The sequence below is a fragment of the Mugil cephalus genome, chromosome 4, assembly GCF_022458985.1.
Source record: "Mugil cephalus isolate CIBA_MC_2020 chromosome 4, CIBA_Mcephalus_1.1, whole genome shotgun sequence".
Lineage (NCBI taxonomy): Eukaryota > Metazoa > Chordata > Actinopteri > Mugiliformes > Mugilidae > Mugil > Mugil cephalus.
Window position 1 is genome coordinate 6037163 of NC_061773.1, and position 23281 is coordinate 6060443.

The 23281-nt window shown below is 41.3% G+C and overlaps 1 protein-coding gene across 16 annotated transcripts in view; it reads left to right on the plus strand.

Moving 5' to 3' along the window:
* The window catches only part of cadpsb (Ca2+-dependent activator protein for secretion b), a 63161-nt gene that overhangs the window by 12881 nt on the left and 26999 nt on the right, over window positions 1-23281 (plus strand). For all 16 annotated transcript variants that reach the window (XM_047582568.1, XM_047582569.1, XM_047582571.1 and 13 more), the window contains exons 2-11: window positions 1191-1304; window positions 3132-3464; window positions 13797-13877; window positions 14007-14240; window positions 15858-15979; window positions 20520-20631; window positions 21725-21864; window positions 22173-22239; window positions 22411-22519; window positions 22616-22828. In XM_047582568.1, the coding sequence (XP_047438524.1) occupies window positions 1191-1304; window positions 3132-3464; window positions 13797-13877; window positions 14007-14240; window positions 15858-15979; window positions 20520-20631; window positions 21725-21864; window positions 22173-22239; window positions 22411-22519; window positions 22616-22828 (1525 nt within the window). The remainder of the gene's footprint in view (window positions 1-1190; window positions 1305-3131; window positions 3465-13796; window positions 13878-14006; window positions 14241-15857; window positions 15980-20519; window positions 20632-21724; window positions 21865-22172; window positions 22240-22410; window positions 22520-22615; window positions 22829-23281) is intronic.

Consider the following 23281-nt stretch of genomic DNA (forward strand, 5'->3'; position numbering starts at 1 on the left):
GAGAGAAAATCCAATTGAATGTACAGTGATAAGCCACAACATTAAAACCACTGACAGGAGATGTGACTTACACCGACCATCTTGTGACAATTCAATGTTCTGCTGGGAAACTTTTGTGGATGTTAATTAGACATGTTGCACCTACATAGACCAGACCAGACACCCCTACCCCATAGCAATGACACTCCTTGATGGCAGGAGCCATCCCCAGCAGGATGCAGGATGCAGGATGCAGGATGCAGGATGCAAAATTAAAACTTTTTAAAACTTTTCATGAACAGGTGACGCTGCTAACAATCAAGTTGACAACCACAGCATTTGCATCCTCGCATGTTTGATATTCTGTTTTAGTAGCATTATACCATTTTAGTTTAGCATACTCTGCTATGTGTCTGCTGATTAGCACTAAACTCAAAAGACAGCTGAGGCTGATTAGAAGGTAATTATAGTTTTGCTGTTTTCAAAGTTTTTCACTAATCTGGAAGCCAGCCCGACTTCCCAGCCCACAAAATGGCTGGGGTCGCTCCTTTTGGAACCGATCATGGACAGACAAAACAAAACAAAGCAAAACAGTGAACACATGGATTTCATAGTAAATCACTTTTAAATATGGCCAATTCCATCTCACCCGCTCCTGTTTACGTTACTCGCGGACATGATATCAGAGTTCAGCTGAGACCTGGAAAGTGTCCCGCTGGCTGATGTTATGGCGGCATCTCCTCTGTTTGTGGATGATGTTGTCCTTTCGGCTTCACTGATTTACAATACCCAGTGGAGCGTTTATCAGCCGTGTGTGATGTGTTCGGGTTTCTCAGCTCACGATTGGGGTGGAGCGGTTATCCAAGTGGAAAATAAGAGGCGCATTGGGGTTTCATTCATGAGAGATGGTTAAAAGGACGACTTCTGATGAGGTGCTGCTCTGCTACTCACTGTGATTAGTGACAATCTCTGGGCAGTGACTGAAAGAAAGTTTAACCTCATTACTTTCATGATACTTTTCTGATACATTTGATAAGACAAACATAAAGAAACAAGTAGGGATAACGCTGATTGTAATAATCACACAATTAAAAATATCTGGATGGTATTTTGGGCTTCTTTTGACAAATGTTGCTGTTCTTTCTTTGTTGTTTGCTTGTTTTTTTTGTTTTTTTAATTGAGATGCTTTTTGTTTGTCTTTGCCTCCAAAGATAACCAAGCAGCAGCTTCAGCAGACCAAGGATCGCTTCCAGGCCTTCCTCAATGGAGACACACAAATTGTGGCTGATGAGGCATTCATCAACGCTGTGCAGAGTTTCTATGAGGTACTAACACACTACCGCAGCTCAATCACAGCGTCACAGTCACTGCATTTATACATGCACATTTCTGTCTGAAACTGCATCAGCCATCACGACGTACAGACATCATTTGCCGTTGTTTGTAAAAAGTGTCCCTCTAGACTCATTGTGTGTAAAATCTTAAATGAGGTTTCAATCCAGTCCTCCTGCGATTCCCTGTCAAAATGTCTGATTTCAGAGGGTTGAGTGGTAAAATGGTGGCTGAAGCTTCACACTGCACAGATTATGACTCAGAGAATGAGGTTGACACAGCCATCTTTTCAAACGTCACTATTCAATCTGCAGATGAAAATGTCTTTATAACTGTGCGGTGCTGTAGAAAGGGGTCCAGTGAGATAAGGTTAAAGGACAAATGTGTGGCAGGAAAAAGAAATAATTATGAATATTAAAGATTACGTTTTTGATTGAGGTTAGTAACAAAATGGCATCAGTACCATGCAACAGTGAAACAGCTAAGGAATCTGGTTTATTTTGTAATGTTTAATTTGAATTTAAAATACGTTTTAATTTGAAGCCTTGAAGGTAATGAAAATGACAAGAACTTTACCTCTGAGTCTGACTTTACAAAATGAACTGTCATCATCGGTGTGAAAATAAACTTGAAGGCATTTAAATAAAATGGGAAACAAGACATATGATTCCTGCTGGGGACATCCTTCTATGTATGTGTCCTGCTACTTTCTCTCCCAAAGAGGAAGAAAGAGCAGCAATAAAACATGTGTGGTATGCACTATATAGTGTACCGTACATACAAACCATTTAGATTTAATTCACTGCATAAATATATTGTTGTAATATGTATTATTATATCTGTGTACAATACCAAGTATCATACTGAAACATCATGTGAACAACCCAGCGTCCAACTGGTGTCAAACTCGAAGTGAGTATTCAAATTGATCCTGATGACGAGATGGAGATCAACTGTGTTTGCAGTCAGGCACCATGAAGCCACACCCAAACAGTCCTCCACAGGAAAAACATGGACACAGGCCAGAGAAGAAAAAAAAAAAGTTTTTACTTTTGTGACGCATCACTGCATGATTGTAGAATGACGGAAATCACTTTTACTTGAGCACACTTCACAGTGGAAGCTTAATGTGTCATTGCGGTATAAAAGCAGATTTGATCTTTTGTTCTGGGATAATTACTACCTTGTTTGCTGAGTGTAAAACATTTTATCTTGAATGAATATGATCGGTTCATGTTGTTTTTTTTATTTTCTCGTGCTCTTAAAGTGGCATCTTCTCTCAGATCATAAGGGTCCTCTGTTATTAGATAAATTATGGTTGATCACAGGTTGCTTTGTGCCTCGTCTTGGGTAAAAATGTTCCTAAATGCTGGGGAAACATGCACCGAACAACAAGAGTAACATGCCATTGTACTGTGATGTTTCAGAACAGTAGTCACCGCTTTTTTGCCATAATGGTTGATAAGAACAAAATGTGACTGTCAAAGTGACAAAGCAGTCAGCTCCGATGGTCGCTTCACTTGATGCTGTGACAATATAGCCCTGTCTGCCTCTGTCCCTGTTAGTCTGTCATTAGCGGGAGACAGAACGCCTGTGCTGAGTCACAGCAACACATACAAGCCTCTGATTTTTTAATTTGAAGCTTTGTCAGTTTTGTTTTGCTGATGAAGACAGATATTTACTGTTTTGAGGCGGAACGTGACAGAAAACATTTTTACATCTCATTAATGCTGTGCTAAACGCCAATCTCTAACTGACATATAATTTTTTTTTTCATGCAGCCTTTACACATTTAATGACGCTGGTCTCCCACAATGTAGGTGTTCCTAAAGAGTGACCGCGTGGCTAAGATGGTCCAGAGCGGAGGCTTCTCGGCCAACGATTTCAGGGAAGTGTTCAAGAGGCACATCGAGAAGCGGGTCCGCAGCCTCCCAGAGATCGACGGCCTGAGCAAGGAGACTGTGCTCAGCTCCTGGATGGCCAAGTTTGACACCATCTACCGCGGTGACGAGGATCCGCGCAAGGCACAGCAGCGCATGACTGCCAGCGCGGCGTCTGAGCTGATCCTTAGCAAGGACCAGCTGTACGAGATGTTCCAGAATATCCTCGGCATCAAGAAGTTTGAGCACCAGCTGCTCTATCAAGCCTGTCAGGTGAGTGATCACACCTGTTATAGGGGACACTTATCTGAACGTCTTTGACCCAGATGTTTGAGCACTGCTTCCATTTTGACAGAGGCGTCATTTTCACATGTATGATTTTCTCCATAGTGGATTGTTTGCCCTCCAGTAACTATAGGAATGCATTTTTTAGTTTTGCAATGTTTTTACTATTATGTAAATTCTTTTCTTATTATGTCATTTCTTTAATACCTTGACTTATGAAGTCTTTGTCCTTAGCATACTACAGGCATTCGCCTTATTAGAAGGTGTGAACCAAGGACTTTTGCAAAAATCAATGATAACAATTACAATTTAATGACTATATGTTAACAGTTATATATATATATGTCCAATATGTTATTGCTAGCTCCAGTGTTAAAATGATATTACAGAAGCAAATGTGTGTCCTCCAGATACATTTGATTCCAGGCCAGAGATTCTTCATTATAGTGGAGATATGTTGAGATTACTGGTGGATAATAGTGGACTCTGGGGTGATTGTGTCAGACATAACTCTCCCTCCCCTGCAGTCTTTACGGCTCTCTGTGGGAATGCTGAAGGAAGCACTAATGTAGTCTTTCTTCAGACACTTGATTAAAAGTCGTACCACGGCCGGATTTGGAGGAAGCTTCTGACACCTTTACATCTGCTCATCATTTACATACTCCCTTCATTTCATTCTCTTCTAACGGGCATGCCTTTTGGAATTCAATTCATCCTTTAAACTGCTGAATTTCTTTGGACCAGGTGCCATTCTGCTTCCAAGAGCTGCTGACATATAAATCTGAGCAGATGGCAGGAATTGCTGTTAAACAAATTAGACTGTTCGGTATTGTTCAAATATGTCAGTTGGCAAGGATCAATAAATGCTCCATTCAGAATGAGTGTTCATTAGTTGGATGCTTTTAATGCTGAGGTGCAATGCATCGCCAAAGCCTTCCACTCCACTGTGCATTTTTTCCTCCAAAGCCTTTGAAGATGCTTAACCTAGTTTTTTATGTGCTGGCAGATGAGCTCTTAGTATAGGGTCAGAGATCTGCATGCAGAACATAAAACCCTTTCACCCGAACTGGTCCTTCTCTAAACAATGCAGCAACAATACACCAACATGGATGCGCTGTGCTGCAGTGATGTATTTATATAGCTTGATGCTGTGGTGTATGGAAATTAAACGCATTTATAGTTGTTAAAAGGGACAGATTTATCTTGAATATGTGTGCTTAAGAGAACCAAGATTCATTACTCGAGCTGCTTCTAGATGTTCTTGGTATCTCCTCTCATTTTATTTGGAAATAAAATGAAAATACACGCTGTACCGGTGTCAACTTTGAACATCGCTCAGTAAGCAACCAGCCGCTGTATACGGTGCTCTCTACTAAATGATAAAATCCTCACTAGAAAGGAGATGCGGCAATCCAGTCAGCATGGCTCAGGGCTGCTGAGATTTGATGAAAGGTTTTCATGGATTGGCTTTAATTCAGAGGCCATCACTTTTTAGCTGTTATCACTGGAGATTTACATTTTTCTGCAGTTACATCCAAATAGTTGAAAAGAAGCACTGGTCTATTTCTGTCTCATGCTGAAGTAAGAGCAGCCCCTGGAAATGACTAACAGACTGATTAGACTGGTACGGCCAGCTGCTTCGCCAGCCAGACTCTGAGCATGCTCTGCTCCCTAATGGCTGCACAGTTATTCAGCTGCAGTCACACCAAGCATGACCAAACAACTGTAAGAAAATGAGGTTGGTGCCTACACTGCAACTATGGTGGCAGAATTGTAATGGTTCCTGTAGAAGCCGATAACGTAATAAATTTGACATTTTCAAAATGCAATAGGTCAATAACGAAATAAAAGTTCTGCACCGATAACGTAATAACTTTTGGTCAATTACATAATAACTTGTTACGTTATTGAGGGGTTATTACATTATTGGCCTGGTTTTAAAAAATCCTTTGCAAAAATAGTAACTGAGCCGGTGACATAATAATATACCAATATCATTTTATTTAACTTTTTATTACTGGATATAACTGTGATAAAATCTCTCTCTCTCTCCTTCCATGTATTCATGTATTTAACTTGATGTTTAGAATGATTTCTAGTCCTGTCTGCCACTCCTAGCGTATGAAGTCAACTCCAAATGAAGTGGAAGCACACATGTTTGCAAACGTACAGTATTATGACCTGAAGTATGTATGATATGTTACTCAGTTTAGTTTAATTTTATTTATTTCGAACATTCACTCATGTGAACACTCTCTCACTCTTGAAGATTACATTATTATTATTACATCATTTTGTTTCAGTTAAGTTAAGTTGTTAAATATTTTTTGATTTCCTACTAGATAGCAGTGGTGAGACCTTGACTTTCTTCTTCTCCAAACTTCCTTGCCTCCTTTCTAACACACAATCTGCAATTAATTTTGTTAAAATTCTTGCATATACCACATACAATATATAACATTATTAATTACATCATTAATATAACATTATTGATAGTGTACTCAAAGTTAACTGACTATAGCTAACTGTAGCCTAGTTATTGGCTGTATGCGTTTTAGCTGATGACGTCTGGTGAATTTTGTAGAAATGCTGGCATATTATTACATTGTTGGCTCAGTTATTACATTTGCATAGATGTAATAACGAACCAATAATGTAATAAGTTATTACGTTATTAGGCAAAAACTATTACATTATCAGTTTAGGACTATTATTACGTTATTGGCCAGTTATTACATTATTGGCCTATTACATTTTAAAAATGGCAAATGTATTACGTCTTATATGTGTCTGCCGTTATTCACAGGTGTTATTTTTAGATCAGGTGAAGTTGCAGAAATCAATCTTATAAATGCAGACGGCGCAGAGAGTAAAATGAGACAACCAGTCCATGAAACACTTTCATCTCACATCCTTTTAAACAAAGTGTCTCAGCTCTGCACACACTCTGTTGAAAGAACAGCGCATTCAGAACAGCACACATCAGACGCTGCGTGACATTTAACAGCTTCCCGTTCAGCTTTGTCAAAGGATTTATGAACCTTGTCCTTGCAATAGTTTCTAAGCAGCTGTGTGTTTAGTGAGCAAACATCTCATAGAGAAGCGGCAGTATTTCTGTTTTTTCTGAAATTACCTTGTTGAGGATTTACAAGGCGTGCGTCACGTTGTTTCGGTTTTATCTCAACTGATAGAGTTTTGATGATTAATATTAATGTTTTTAAATATAATATCCTTCTGCTGTCAGGGACAGAAGTGCTCAAAAAGATCTGGTGAGTACAACAGCACCACCATAACCAGCCCCATACTGCTGGTAGGACCCATAGACAAGGAGCAACATGAACGTCTGGCTGTGTTATGACTGTCGTTCTTTAAATGTTCTTTAAGCTCTGATTTAGTCTTAACCAACTGTTCTAAAACTTTCGTTTAGCTCTGATTTTCATTTTCAGCTCCAGTTTAAACTGAAAATGCTGCTTTATATGCATTATCGAGCAAGTGGTTTAGCCTTCATACTTTTCTTGTGTATTAAGACAAGAAGACACCTCTGCTCTCTCCTTTTTTATTTACCATTATTTGCCGTATTACCATTTTGTCTTGGTAGAATTCTTAAAGTGGAAATATTTCAAAGGGTACAAGCTTAAGAATTGTGTACTCGACCTCCCTCGTCGTAACCATGATCTCACAACCCCTTTCAAATAAATCCTTTATTCCTGTGCTCCTAATCTCAGTCTACCCCTGATCCCAGCCAATTATATCAGCAACACCCAAGCTTGAGGCAAAGTAACAGTCCCCTCAACTGCAGAGTGCAATGACACTGTTGGAAAGAAAGTGCAATCTTGTTCAAGGATCTAACAAGGAGATAAACAGACACAAAGGCAGCATGGTGATGAATAACTGTAATGAAAATGTATTTGAATCTGCCTGGTGGGTTTGATCATTTAGTTTACTGTGAACAGCTGCTAATTACCGAAATAAAACTATTAACTATTACTGAGCTAAAGGCAACATAGAACCAGTGATTTCTAACTCAAAAATGGAATCAAATATATTGATTCATGTAGATCTTGATTTATTTATTTATTTATTAGAACAGAATACTTGTCTCCTGGAGTATGAAATAGTTTTGCCAGGTCTGTTTTTGTATCCATTTAAAAAAAAAAAATCACCATTTGGATTACTAAATAATTGCAAACACACATAATAAAGCAACAGCAAATATTTACCAAAGAGCAAAAGTTTTTTCTCCAATGACTGCGATTTATTATTTATTTATTTTCCATTCATTGACTCATCAATTAAATCGCTAATCGTTTCGGCACTGGTTCCAGATTCTCATTCTGAGATGATCTAATCGTTGATATTTATTCACACTAATGGACTCTCACTAATTTAAATGATTCCCTAATCTCTTGTGGCTGATTGAATTAACTACGCCTGGGAACTAAAGTAAACCACAAATGCATCAGAATTAGACTTTTTCCCCCCACAGAGCCACAGATCAAGGCCCGTGGGCCTCCTGCACTGGCAGACCATCCTCAAATCAGCTTGGCTGACGACAGGCTGCGAAGGAGGCCCCTCTTTTTTTTACCCTTTAAATTTGTCTTGTCAGCAACTGTTAGTTGGCAAATGAGGCCTGAGCTCTTCCTGGTTTCGCCTGTAGCTGATATAATTGCGTAATGGAACCTCTTCACTGCACACAGGATTGGGAGAGGATGGAAGCATTTGCTATGCCTGCTGAGCCACGTCTGAGCAGAAAAAGCAGTGGTGCATAAATGCAGGGAATAGGTTGAGTGCACCCACATGATTTGAAATCTCCTTTGTTACAAGGAGACAACAAAAAGGCCAAGTTTGTCCTTGATAGAGATGTCGTGGCTGAGATTCGCTTTCAGATGCTTATGATTGTTTAGTTCAGATACCTGCGTTTATTCGAACATGTGTCCGGTAACGAATGTTACAAATCACTTTATTTAAAATGTTTCCTCAAGCCCACATGATCTATATCCGGCTGCCTGGGGACAGTGAAACAACATGAAAACATTATTGTAGCATAAAGTGCCAGCATAAAAATTTAATGTGATGAATTTCTTAGCAAGCAGATGCTGTTTTATAGACACAGCCCAGGATTAGCAATTATTTGCCAGTCGCCCATGATAAATGGACGATTTACCTCTGTTTCATTCCGTTCACTTGCATGTCGCAAGATTTTGACTGTCTGCAATCTGTTAAAGAGCAAAGTGTAGGAGAATTATTAGCGTTTCTTTGCTGGTAACAGCTGTTTTATGTGCCTGCAAAGGAAGAGATTAAGCAAAAAATATGTTCGTACTTTAAAAAACAAGACAATGAGCTGAAAATACTAAAAAGAGCTGAAGGGAATTATACAGTTCGATCATAATTATACCCAATGAGCCCTTTAGTAATAAGTCATTTCACACATTGTTTATATAAAATATCTCATTCTGACAGTTTTCAACGAGATTAAAAGACAAAATAAATCAAATATTTGAAGATATCACTGAAAATGTGTTGATAATAATGTTAGAAGTTGAGATGATTATTGGCAATGTGCAGTCGTGATCACATTTCAAAATTAGAAGGCCTCGCGTGAAGCTTCACTCACATAGGAAAACCTTTTTCACGCTTCGCTTATTTTAACACATACAGACAAATAGTCACACAGTGCAGGTCTAAATATAGACCAGCTACTTCATCTCCTCCTGGTCCCATTCAGCTCCGATCTAAGCCTCTCAGCTCAGTCTTTGTTCTTTACAAGCATCTGCCTCTGGCTGTGTTTGGTGTCTGCTGCTAATGTCCCAGCAGCCACCTGGGAATCTGTCATCAGCTGGGCTGTTAACAACCCGCCTGTCTCTGCTCTGTCACCTTTAACCTGCTGTCGGCTTGGTTAACACTGAGGCTGTGTGCTGCTGTCAGCTGCAGTAACGTAGAGAGAGACCTACCTTTTAGCCAGTCTTACGAGATTGGCTATCCACCCATAATGTGCCTGTGGACCATTGACAACAGTGACCTTTCAGTGGTTGTAGGCTGGATAAGATTGGGGTCCTGTGGGGCTCAGCAGGTGGGGACTATTTGTTCACACAGAATCTGCCCCACGCTCTCCTGCAAAGTCCACTGTCAAGACCATCTTGACTTTCTGCTATTGCCCACGTAGAGAGGGAGGCAACTGAAGCAACTGCCCCTTCCCCCCCTTCACTTTGCATGCTTCAGAGTTTCTCATCACACGTTCACGCGGCATTTAGTAGATGAGCTGCAATCTGCACGGCACCACAATAACCAGTTTTATGTGCTGTCTTACTGGATTTCAGCAAAGAAGCATTTTGATTTGTTTTCCTAGACATGCGGATGTGGTTCTGTAGAATTTTGTAGGAGGGGGTGGAACACATTTACAGCATACTGTAAAAAAAATAAAAAATGCAATGTCAGACACTGACAGGCCAAGCAGCTGAATTTCCAGCCATGGCACTGATGGTTCTTTTGGGATTGCACGAGTCAGATGTCGCTTGCACCGTAGTCCAGTAGTGTCGGAGCTGTGACTGTTTTGACAGGCAGGGCAGGCTCGCCAGCAGCAGGGGGAAAGGGGCTGTTCACGCAGAGCTGAGGCAGGAAGGCAGACAGAATCAGTCACAGTTATCATTGTGGGTGAATCTTTTTTTTTTGTCTTTTTGGACAGTATGAGAAAAAATTGGCTTGTGATGTTTCCTACCACCGGATGCTCACCACTGGCTAAGAGTCTCTGCGTGGTGGAGCTGTACCGAGTACCACTATGCTTCCAATGCAGACATTCTGCTGCAGCTGGTGGCACACTCTGATTATGTGCTCTACTAAACAGCAACTCTGGGTTATGTAGTGGGGTGGCTGTTCAGTGGCCAACACTGGTAACACACCAGACTCGATAGTTCACTCTGACTGTCCTCCATTTAAGACGCATCTGGCTGACATCATCTCAAAATGTACGCCTCAGTGAAGAGATTCAATTACAAATACTGTGGGTGGGTAAGACGTCTCAGCATAGAAAATGCACATAGTTTCTGTATGTCCACTCTAGAGACCATTGTATCCGTGTGATATTTTTCCTCTTTGTGTGTTACATACTACACCCTTCCCCTGATGTTAACGGCCTCACCGTGACTTAAGCCCATTCTCTCTTAAAAAGGGTTGCTGGAAGGGGCAGAGAATCAATATGGTAAAGCCTGAAAGACAAGGGCTGTTAATGTTATAGGAGTGGGGGAAATGCCATAAGGCATATAGAGGTCAGCTCTGGCACGCGTCCCAGCAGCAGAGGACCAGAGGAGCTTTAAGCTCTGCATCATAAAAATCAGGTGTTCACGTGGAGAGACCGTGCAGAGATTATTTCCTTGTAAGAGATCAAATCTAAATTAAATATGTTGCAGTAACATTGTCCAGCACATTCCCATAATACAACCTGAATATAAAATTTAATAAACATAATAATAAATGCTTTTAAAGCTAGTCTTGTCACTGCTACATCATAGTGCAGGTTTCCAATGAGATATCCTCCCAATATAAAACCTCTTTATTCCAAAGATTTACTTCTTCGTTTTTCCACTATAACAAAAACTGATATACAGTATGTGCTCCATGTAAAAATGAAAAATGCAGCATCATATCTCCCCATGGTTTTAAAACTCTTGTAAAACTCAAGAACTCTACAGTATAACAAAACTAGGACGGGACGAGGCTGATTTTATTTTTCACTGTAAACTCGTACCCCCAGCTGCAGCGCATGTGGGAAATTTGTGGCTCCCCAGGTGCAACTGTGCCGCAGACACCGTATGTCTCAATTAGGCTACAGGCCTCTGTGTGGAAATGGTGCTAAGTGGTGAGTCACAACATCAATCCTGACAAGAATGAGGAGTTTTGGCTGAGAAAATATCCGAAGGAGTAAACCATACAGAAGCAGAGAGCAGCAGTGAGACATCCGCCATTTCTACTATTTCCTCATGTCAGCTAATATGAAACTTTCATTCATTATTGATGAAAGAGAGCCATGGATTTCTTGGTTTTTCATTACCCCAGGGCAAAGTTTAGGTTAACAGATATAAGGCTTTACTTGCTTGGAGCTAACCCTGTTCAACGCAAGCAGTGTTTAAATGTTTTAAAGAAATTACATTTCCACCTCTTTTATCCTTGAGTGTGAACGACTCATTCAAGTCAAAAGCTTTCTTTGTCATTGTCATTTCCTTAACTGTGCACACACTTTTTATTCCTCTGATTGAAATCAACAAGAAAAGGAAAAAAAATCATAAAGGCCTGTGGTTCATTGGAGATCTCTCTGGTGATGGCAACATGGTTCCTGTGAGGGAAGGAGGAATTTCCTTTTGATTTTGATCTCTTCACAAATGCTAGCCCTCTATGCTTCTGTGATTGCAGCCAGTTAGAACAAACCGGAGCTCTAATTAGCCATTTCACACCCTGCTGTACCATTTGTCATAATTACCATTGTGCATGAGTGCCCACTGGACTACAGAGTCACATTTACTTCAAAGTGCAGCCAGTGCTTGCCAATTGTGTCCAACAGTTTAGTCTTCAGTCTTTGAATTCTTGTCAAATCTTATGGCTTTGAGGTGCTACTTGCAAGTCAAGCTCCAAAATTACAAGTGCACAATGACAAAAAAACACCCAAAAGCACGAATTAAAAAATATCTCGGTGGATGCATCAGACTGTTGTTGTAGTTTGATAAACTACAACTAAACCATTGACACATGTTTTTAATTTCAGATGTCAGGAGAATACAGAATACAGTGTGTCTGAATATTGTATTAGCATAAGAAATACATAGGGACTGGACTAATTACATCTGTGATGGAAGTATCATTTCTATTCTCATCTAAATTGAGAGATTTCTTCATTTTATTCTTCTGCCAGCAGCTGTGGCCAAAAGTGTGAATTTGGTTATTGAGATATTATATCACAGTTTCATGAATAATCATTCATGACAGGTTGGAGCTCCAGAAGACAAAGCTGCATTCAGTTGAACACTTTTCAATATTTTAGGATCACCAAATCTTCTCAGTTTTTGTTTTTGTACATTATGTTGGAGTAGAAACATCAAGTAATCGGATCCCTGTTACCTGCTCATTGTCACCTGTTTTAAACCAGTTGTTGTGGCTAATTAAGGGCTGACCAACACATAAAAACATAATAAATAATTACCATAACCCTTTATAAGCCTGAACGTATCGCTAGTAATATATTAAAGCTTGCGGTATTTGAAATACTGTAACTAACAGTGCTCTATTGATAAGATTCAAAGTGTGGCTGAACACTGGCAAATTGTGCTTTTGTCTGGATGACCTTTGTGACATCTCAAGGGTGTAACTATCTTGGTTTTTACCAACAACTTCCAAACAACTCTCTCTTGGGGCTCCCTGGTCTTGTGCCGCTCCCTAACCTGCAGCCCAACAATCCATTAAGGTAATGGAAGCTTTTTTTCCCCAGAAAGCGCAACTTCCCAGTGTTTAGTATCCAGAATTTGAATTTTATCCATCGGTGTGTTACGGTACCGTATACTGCAATCTTTTTTATGCGCCGGCAGATGTTGCGGTCTTAAATGGTTAACAGAAATGTCTTTATCCACCTTTCAGAAGAATCTATCTATTTAAACCATTTGCAAGCATGTGGGGCGCAGGCAGAGCAATACACAGTGGTGGTGCCACAGCCTCCAAAGCACGATCCCTTCAGCTCCTCAGGCAGTTGCGTGGGACAAACAGTAAATTTAGCATATTTAAGCAAGGCGAGCGAACAGCAAAATGAGGATGTAGGCGATCGGCAAAGCACGCGTGAGGGCGACATTATAATGGTGTGTATGTGGGCTTAACAATTTCAAACCACTGAAGAGACAGTGGGGTGATGCTGTCTCTTTGACCTAGTAAGCAGTCTAGCAGCAGCACTGATCAAGGTCTGACTTCCCAAGTCATGAATCCTTTGCAAAGTTCAATCGTCGCTTGCTAGCTTGCGGTGTCAATTGGCTGAATACGGTGATACCAAAGCCAGGGTGTATTGCCTGCATGTGCATGAATGAACACAAGGATTTGGGTAATTTGGGTAATACTTTTTTGCCATGAATGTATCGTATTTATAATAATATAACGACAAAGCCTCAGCAATACACCCAAAGAACATGTATGTGTTACTTCAAAGAGTTCTTTGGATTCCTCACCTTTGACGATGAGATAATTAATGCAAAGAGATGAGGTGAACTTTGACACTGACCCCGGCATCTTTTACAAGTATTACACAGTCCGAACTGTGATCCAATTGACCTGTTCCTCTGCGTTTGTCACTAGTTGGACAACCTGGATGAGCAGGCTGCACAGATCAGAAGAGAACTGGATGGTCGGCTTCAGATGGCGGACCAGATTGCCAGGGTGAGTCAGACTCTGTGGGGGATCTCAGCTTGTTTTAATATGCTTTGTGATAGAGTTAATATGTCACTAATATGGCATGACTTGTATAAACATGGTTCTCTGCTGAGTCTTCTCTGTTTTCGTCAACAGGGTGGAAAGTTCCCCAAATTCGTGTCTAAAGAGATGGAGGCCATGTACATCGAGGAGCTCAAGTCCTCAGTGAATCAGCTGATGGCCAATCTGGAGAGCATGCCCGTGTCCAAGGGCGGGGAGTTTAAATTGCAGAAGCTGAAACGCGGGCACAACACCTCCATCATAGACATGGGCCAGGAGGACGAGAACACGCTGTCCAAGTCCGATGTGGTCCTGTCCTTCACTTTGGAGGCACGGCACTTTTAAATTTTTCACTGTTTTGTTTGAAACATTCAAGGCTCTAAAAGTAAAGTCAGGAAGTTTTCAAAATAGATTCACATTAATATTTTATATTATCAGCTTGAGCCTAAGCGAATAGAATCACGGTATTCCCAAGCAGGAAGGTTGATCCTGTGTCTCACAGCCACAGCTTTTCACTCAGTTTAAGCAGTCTCAGTGTCCTCTGTAGGTAATCTCAGGCTTAGCTGATGATGTACAGATCTGCCGCACATATCCTCAAATCTAAACGTCTGAAGTGACTTAATCTTTCCCAAATTGTTTTATTTTTCATGTTTTTCTAACATTATCCTACGAATTTTCAAACTCAGTGCAAAAACCACATGCACCTTAACGTATATACTAGAGCTGTCATCAGTTACTTGTATAGAAACAGACAGCAGACCTGCTCAGGGAGTTGAACAGACGCTGTGTGAATAGCAGACTGGTACACACAAATACACACACATACACACACACATACACACACACATACACATACTCACAAAAACCCTTTTACCTGCTCCTTAACGGGAAATGTGAGTCATCTTGTTATCAGCTTGTCTGAGATGAGTTATCGCCACAGAACGGGGAGCAATCGCACCTCTCTCCTTATGATGCGGTGCTATTTCAGAATCAGGGAGTACATAATGTGCAAGGAATGCGACCCTGCGTTTGTGTTTGTTGGCACGGAAGTGGGCACACCGCTGTAGAGGTCGAATGCTGTAATTATTTGCACAATAGCAAAAAATAGGAGAGTCCAGCTGAAATCCTATAGGACATTTTGCAGTTTTGATCCCACGACATAAAACTATATAGAACTTTTTTTTTCATGATGCCGCTGTGCAGATGCACTTATTAGGCGTGCACTATTTTAAAATAATATGTTATAAACGCAGCTGTGTACACTTGATACATTGTGAATAAATATCAGTCGTGAATGCATAGGATCTACTTTTTACTTGTTCCTCTGGTACCTGTAATGAAAGAGGGATTGGGAGGGAGGGATGGGGTTGAGAACTGAGATAACTAGAGAGAGGGGTAAGACACACTGTTATAGGTATATGTGAACCTAAATTATAATAACTGCATAATGTTACAGAAAAAAAAAAAATTCTAGGGTATCAGTGGCTAAGGTGGATGCTTTCAGCACGTATTTCTGGCTTTGGTTTGCCCCATTTGGAATTCATACCTGCAATAAAACAGTCCCTCAGGTGGTGTAAGTTCTATATTGTATTCAGTGAGCTATTAAAGACTGGATTAAGACTTGATGTGGTAGATTATGCCTACAAGCAGTTACGATGATGGAGAGTTTTACTTTACGGGAAGGATAATTATAATTTTTATGGACTGTTCAAGCAGAAAATCTGCTAAACTCTGCTTTTTTTCTTTTTTTTTTTTTATCCACCCAGTTGCCACCTGCTGCAAGTGTAAATAGTCACAGAGGTTGGGAAAGTATTTCTAAAAAAGGCCTCAGACAGGATTTATTTATTGCCTGCTCATCTGCTGTCGAACCCCTTGCTCTCTAATCCCTCTCAAGAGATGAATCACTTCTCGTCTGCGAGCTTCTCTGAGGTGTCTGTGCTCTTCCAGGTGGTGATCATGGAAGTGCAGGGGCTCAAATCTCTGGCTCCGAACAGGATTGTTTACTGCACCATGGAGGTGGAGGGAGGCGAGAAACTCCAGACCGACCAAGCGGAGGCATCCAAGCCAACGTAAGAAGTCGAGCATGCGGGCACATGTGCACTTTTTTTTTTTTTTTTTTTTTTTTTTTTAGTGCAAATTAATGTCCACAGCACATCGTTAGTAGTATTCATGGTCGACTAAACTTCAAACGCGACACAGATTCCAGGCTTGGACTGAAACCAAACCGCTGGTGTTCATTTCAAGGGAGATAAAGCTTAGTTAAGTGTTTGTTGTCGTTTCCTGTAGATAAACCAACAGCAAATTGGAGCATTGTGATTAAGATTATGAAAGCAAAAGAGCATGCGTAAAGAAAACTCATATTGACTGGCTGTTGGAAAGAAATGAATTGGTTTTAAAAATTGCCTCATGCCTATGCTGCCAAAACTCTTCTACATCTGAGTGGCCTCTTGGTAGTAAGGAGATATTTCCAGTGCTCTTGTTAATTTTCTCTAGTTCCTCATCCCCTTCTCAAGAAGTACTTTGCACACAAATGTGTATATTTAAAGGAAAAGATACTGACTCTGGTTTCCTCCCCCCTCCAGAAACATGCTCGTTGGGCTGATTGGTGACTCTAAATTGACCATAGGTGTGAGTGTGAATGGTTGTTTGTCTCTATGTTAGCCCTGCGATAGACCTGTCCAGGGTGTACCCGGCCTCTCGCCACATGACGACTGCTTGGAGAGACTCCAGCAACCCCCACGACACTATGGGGATAAACGGTAGTAGAAGATAAGATGAGATTAGATACTGGACTGTTCAATCAAACAGAATTTTCTGATTTTGTCATACGAAACATAAATTGACCAGGAAGGTAAAGCTTTGTTGTGTCTTGGATCTTCGGGAACGACAACCTTTTAAATAGTCTTTAATGTCTTGTTAAAGCTGCTGAAGTCATTCTCAGTTCATGACGAAAATTTTTTTGACTGGGTGATTTCTGACTCAGTGGATCACGGTGTGAAAATCCATGTGCGATCCGACAGTATGTCAAGTCCAAAATGGAACGCCGTGCTTTCAAAATCCCTACACTGTGCACGTCTCCTAAACTCTTCTCATTATTATTAGTTCATTAAGCCCTGTTCATGACAATGATGGAGCCCCGACGAAGAAAAATACATCCTCTGCTAAATATATCCACCCTCTTTTTCGTCTAATTAACCACTGTTGCACAGCGCTGGATAGGAGAGAAATGTCCATGAAACATTCATGCAAATATGAGCTATTTTAAGGCCCGCATGTCTAATTCAAGAGCCATTTTATGGACGACATATGAGAGAGACGGAAGGACAGAAACGAGGGAAGGGATTAGAGGAGAACAAGGGAAAGCTAATAAGTGTGTGTGTGTGTGTGTGTGTGTGTGTGTGTGTGTGTGTGTGTGTGTGTGTGTGTGTGTGTATTAGACATGTTGTGGGGGCATAAATGTATTTACACATTGAGTGGGACCCGTATATCATTCATTTTGAAGAGGAAGACATGGTTTAAAGTTGCAGTGAGGTTAGGTTCAGGTTATATTTAGGGTTGTATTGGGTCTCGAGGAATTTTATGTGTTGCCCTCTAAAGTGATGAAAATGCAACCATGTGTGCGTGGGTACAGCGCATACGTGTGCAAGCACATGAGGTGTCAGTGTACAGACTCCTCCAGGTTATTTGCATACTATAATTAGATGTGCTCACAAACTGCTCGCTCAGACGGACTTTCATCCCAGTATTTTGACTTTACGTTTGATTCCGCTGTTTACTTACTTATTTTGTTTCATTTGACCCACTTGGGAGTACACACACGCACACAGACACACACACGTGCAGGCTTGTGTGTGTTGGAGAGAAAGCTGCAGGAGCACAGCGCTGTCACGTCCATTAATAGACCTTAGATTGAGCCACAAGGTCACCTTCATGCCAGCACAATGGTTCCATCTGAAATCAACGCAGCTCACCGCGGACTCCTCCACTGTCAGTCAGCAGCTCCTCTGTTCCCCCTGTACATGCTGGCACCGCAGCCTCTTTGTGTGCAGTAAGTAGAAGTTAATTATGAATGGCAGACATGCACACAAGAGCAAAATATATAAAAAATAAAAGGCCGGAAAATTGACACCATCTGCGGCGGGCCTCACCTCAGAGCAAGAATTCAGGCGTTCATATTGTTCTGCCACGGCTGCATTAGGCAGCACTGACATGCTAGAAGTCACAAACAGCCGTGATAGGAATTAGAAGCTCATACATGTCGTGTAGTGTTTCTTCTTTTGGCTCATATATGCGGGTTTGCTGTTAAAGATCCCCTCTGGTTTGTCCTTGAAATATCCAGATGTTTTTGTTTTATGTACTATGAGTGACATGAGGAGTCAACGCCCTAGCTGAAAATCTTTACCTTGGAACTGCGCTGAATCAATGTCAATGTCAAAAGTAAAGATTCAGCCAACCAAGGTTTTATATGTAACAACAAAAACCCAACCAAGGTCCTGACAAGATCAGACTGGGGTTTATAGAGCATTCAGTGCTTCCTAGATGGCCTCACTTCCCTAAGCTGGGCAGGCTCCAACTTTGGTGTCCCTTTAAGTCAGAAAGTAAAGACAGAGAACAGAGAAGACGTGTTGTATTTCTTTTTAAATGACTCATTGATGGATGTTTCCAGCATCTGTGTGACAAAAAAGAGCAAAAGAAATTACTCAGAATATTAATCAGAATTTTCCTCACAAGTGCATGAGAGAGGCACAAAAGACATCAGCATATGCTGTATGACGTCAGCAACGTGCGATTATTCTAACCCTCTAATTATGATGAAGTGTGAACACCACGTTAATAGTTGTTGTTGTAATAGTTGTATGAAACATTATAAAACCTTTGTCGTCCAAGCCATCGTCTTAAAGCCTGAAATGAGCAGGTGGAGGCGAATGATGGAGGAGATTCTAAAATTAATATTCACACATCTCTGCATATAAATTGAGCAAACGGTGAAGCCATTTTAAGTTTAAAAGGGAATCTTTCATGGAAAATAAAACTTAAAAATATGTAATATTAATGAACAGAAGAAGGTTTGAGGACTTTAATCAGTGCCAAGAGAGGATACAGTATATCATTCCTGTCCGAATAGAGCGCAGGACTCCACCTGTTTAAAATTACACTCTTAAACACTGTCAGGCTCAAAAAAAAGGGCAGATTAAATCAAAATATATAAAGTGACTCACCAGAACCAAAGATGTGGCATTTTTTAATACCTTCCTTTTTTTTCCTTCTCAAAGCATGACAATTGCTCTTTCAAACACCATGTCCTCAAGACAAGAGACATAATTTAGTTTATTGGATTTCACCCAGATTCCTGAGGACCAACAAAACTTTTTCTCCTGCAGTAACTTTGTAACTTTGATTACAAAATTGTCACCTACTTCCCTGCATAGATAGATAGTTAGTTCAACAAGCAGGGTTGGACTTATTAAGAAGGTGTCTTTGTCCCAAATGTCCCTCTGCTGCAGCTCTGCGGTCTGTGGAAGGAACAAGGAATTTCTCTCTAAAAAATATTAACTCTGGAACAGGCCCAGTTGATTCGACAGAGCTAGACCGGAGCCTCGTAACAGTGTCCGCTGGACTTGAGAGGTCATTTTTACACAGAATGGGAACTGTGGGTTTTGTTGGGTCATAAAAGTGAAAGGCGGCATTGAAAAAGTTGTGACCCACAGCTTGGAGTCTACGTTGAGCCTGATGCTTTCTTTGTAGGGTCTCATGGCTCTCTCCACGTTCTTGTGGGTTTCCTATAGGGTACTTCACTCCCTTCTCCTTCAGCATAAAGACACACCAGCCAGCTGGACTGGAGAGGCTCTTAACTCTACTGTCACAGAGCCCAGATGGATTCAGTATTAGGAATGAAACCAAACTATACATTTCTTCTAGCGAGCTAGTCATTACACCTGGTTCTGAAATCTTATTTTGGATTGGCACTTTAGCATGTTGAATTGCTTTTTGAAAGATGCTATGCAAACTTGCCTGCGTTGAGGTTAAAAAATGTCAGCAGTGTTTGACTTTAGACAGTCTGCGATGTTTGACTGCTGTTCTTATAAGATACGCTGCTTGTTATATAAAATTCCCTCCCAAGTGCAGCTTTAACCACATCTGGTGTATAAATAATGAATAGCAGGAATGCATTCAATGAGCGACAGTGATGCTGAGGAATAATGAGCGTGTGTGGGTCTTTATATGTGTCAGATTTATGACTTCTCCTTTTTAATTCTTCTTAAAAAACTTCCAATCATTCCCAATTGATTTTCTGTTGTGATAAAAAGACGACCGGTGGGTGGGCAGGCATGTGTCTACAAACAATCCATTGTCTCTTCTGTATTGGATATTTTTATCCCAGCAGGCCAAAAGCTGCCATTTCAAGGGATTATTGAAGTAAGAGAGTATAAAAAAAAAGAGAGGGATGTTATTTCTACGATTGCTGAATCATTTAAACAGTTTACCGACGTTTTTCTGTGTGGCTCTGATAAACCAGGATTTCTGGAGATGAAGTCATCGTTTTGTCACACCGCCCCTTGCGCTGTCATGGAAGCTAACCTCTGGAGCGTCTTTTGTTGTGTCTTTCAGCTGGGGGACCCAAGGGGACTTCACCACCACACACCCTCTGCCTGCTGTCAAGGTGAAACTGTTTACGGAGAGTACAGGGGTCCTGGCGCTGGAGGACAAGGAGCTGGGCAGGGTAACACTTCAGTTCTCTCGTCTCAAGTCACCGTGAGAATACTGCAATGAGCATGCACAGGAATAATTTTAATTAGCGAGAAAGAGTCTCCTGACTCCGAAATAGGCTTTTTGTTGTTTTGCAAGTAGAACACAAGAGAGGAGTTGTCAAAATAAGAAACTCTTAAGTAAAAAATGAGCCAGAGTCCCACTGAATTTTTGCTCGGGCACATTTGCAAGCACTGGAGGAGCAAACAACACGTCTTTTTTGTGTTTGCACCCAGCAAACACTCATTTTGCTACATTCACATTGTGCTCGTGTGTGGCTGGGACTCTTCTGAATTATACTGCTGTACTTTGGGTAAAAGTAGGCTGATAAAAATATCCCATTCCTAACTACAGATGCCTTTTATTTATTTATTTATTTTTTAAATCCACTGCATCAGGGAATTTAATGTAGAGAGGGCAGAAACATTGACGTGTTCTCTGCCTCGTGTTTACCAATTCAACTCAGTCCAATCCAGTTGTATTTGTACAGCGTCAATAACAGCACAAATTGTCTGAAGATGCTTTACAAAATCCACCTTGAAACCTCCAGAAGGAGCCTAAAGGTGGCAAGGTACAGGAAATCTTAAGCAGAACCCAGCTCATATGGAGGGACCCATGTGCCTGAGGCCAGCCGGGTAAACAGCGGTGTAAACATGATAAAAAGTCGAGGACGGTGATGTTGCTGGTCTGTGTTTGGGCAGCAGCGCCTCAGACGTCCCTGTAGTGGCGGTGACCTTGGCTATGACAAGGCTCTTTGATCTCCCACTGCAGCAGAGTTGGCAGGAGAGCGAGCTTCCTCAAAGCTCTTTAACTCAGCAAAGAGAGATTAGACCTCATCTTCTGGGAGGCAGAGCAAAGCGCTGTTCTGTTCCTCCACCGTGACTCACTTTTATTATTTCACCCATGAAACAAGCACACATGATCACCAGCCGGTGCAAACGTGCTGATTGATGCTGCTGAATGTTGCACAAGGTGAGATGAAAGATTCCGTACCTGGATATCAGTGTTATTAATTATTAAGTCTGTTTTGGTTTTTTCTGTTGTTGTTTTTTTTCCTTTGAGTGCAGGTTGTCCTCCACCCAACACCTAACAGTCCCAAACAGTCAGAGCTCCATAAGATGACCGTGACCAAGGCTTGCCCTGACCAAGATCTCAAGATCAAACTGGCCATACGTATGGACAAGCCACAGAACATGAAGCACTGCGGGTAAGACATCCACTGCCAAGCTGCATCTGTAGTGCTCTCATATGCTTTCCATTTCCCATGTCTCTCCCATAGATCTCCAACCCTCTCAGCTCCTTGGCCTAATTTCTATTCATGTACCATGGAAAAATACTGCGAAGTGCACTACTCCCCCTAGTGGACACTAGAGTGTACTTTCATTTAAAAACGGCACACTGGAAAATAACATTGGACTAATTGGATTTAATTCATGTCATCCTTATGCTACAGATTTAAAGAATATTAATTTGTGTGTCACTCCACATTAATTCCTTTTGTGTGTGTATTTTTAGGTATCTGTGGGCTTTTGGGAAGAATGTTTGGAAGCGCTGGAAGAAGCGTTTCTTTGTCCTTGTGCAGGTAAGATGTTAAAATGAGTGAAAGGGAAGTAGAAGCAACCCTCCTATATATATATATATATATATTGCACTGACATGTCAAATGTAATAAAATGTATATACTGTATTGTACTATTGCCTACTTTAATTGTCAGTATTCAGCAGCTGCTCCTCTAATCTTCTGTTTCTGCAGGTGAGTCAGTATACGTTTGCAATGTGCAGCTACAGAGAGAAAAAATCAGAACCACAGGAGCTTCTCCAGTTGGACGGGTATACTGTGGACTACAGTGACCCCCAGCCAGGTGAGACAGCACACACACGAACAAAGAATCTGCAGCGGTTTCTCAAAACCGCGCTAACCATCAAACCACTCGATCTCCAACATTCGTTCCCCTCAGGCTTGGATGGCGGCAGGGCTTTCTTCAATGCAGTGAAGGAAGGCGACACTGTGATCTTTGCCAGCGATGACGAGCAGGACCGCATCCTGTGGGTCCAGGCCATGTATCGTGCCACTGGCCAGTCCCACAAGCCTGTGCCTCCCACTCAGGTCCAGAAACTTAACTCCAAAGGGGGTGCCTCAGCCCAGATGGATGCTCCCATTTCTCAGTTCTGTAAGTAGCCCTAAACACAACGCGCTCCACTTAAGCAAAAACAAAGCAGTTTTCATTCACAAAGCAGTGAAAGCTCTAACCCATAAGTGTCTCACGCCATGCGCTCCACACTGCAGTCACAAAACGTGCTGGTAGAACTAACACACAAGCACGCACGCACATGCATTTGATCTCTCACAGCTCCCTCCAGCATCTGATGGACTTCCACTCATTGTCACCACTCCCACAGTGTTTGAAGGTGCAACTCCATGCTATTCCATCAGTCTGTTTGCAAGGAATAACCGAGCAGAAGCAGGGTAACGCGTGCACAGTGTGTTTTTAAAATTACAAAGGTCACCACACAAAAGACTTGAACATTCAAGCCTGCTGGGGTTGAATTCAGACTGACAGTGCCAGGGTGTCCTGCCAACCGTGGGCCTGTTTTGATCCAGTCGTAGCTCTAGAGGGCAACTT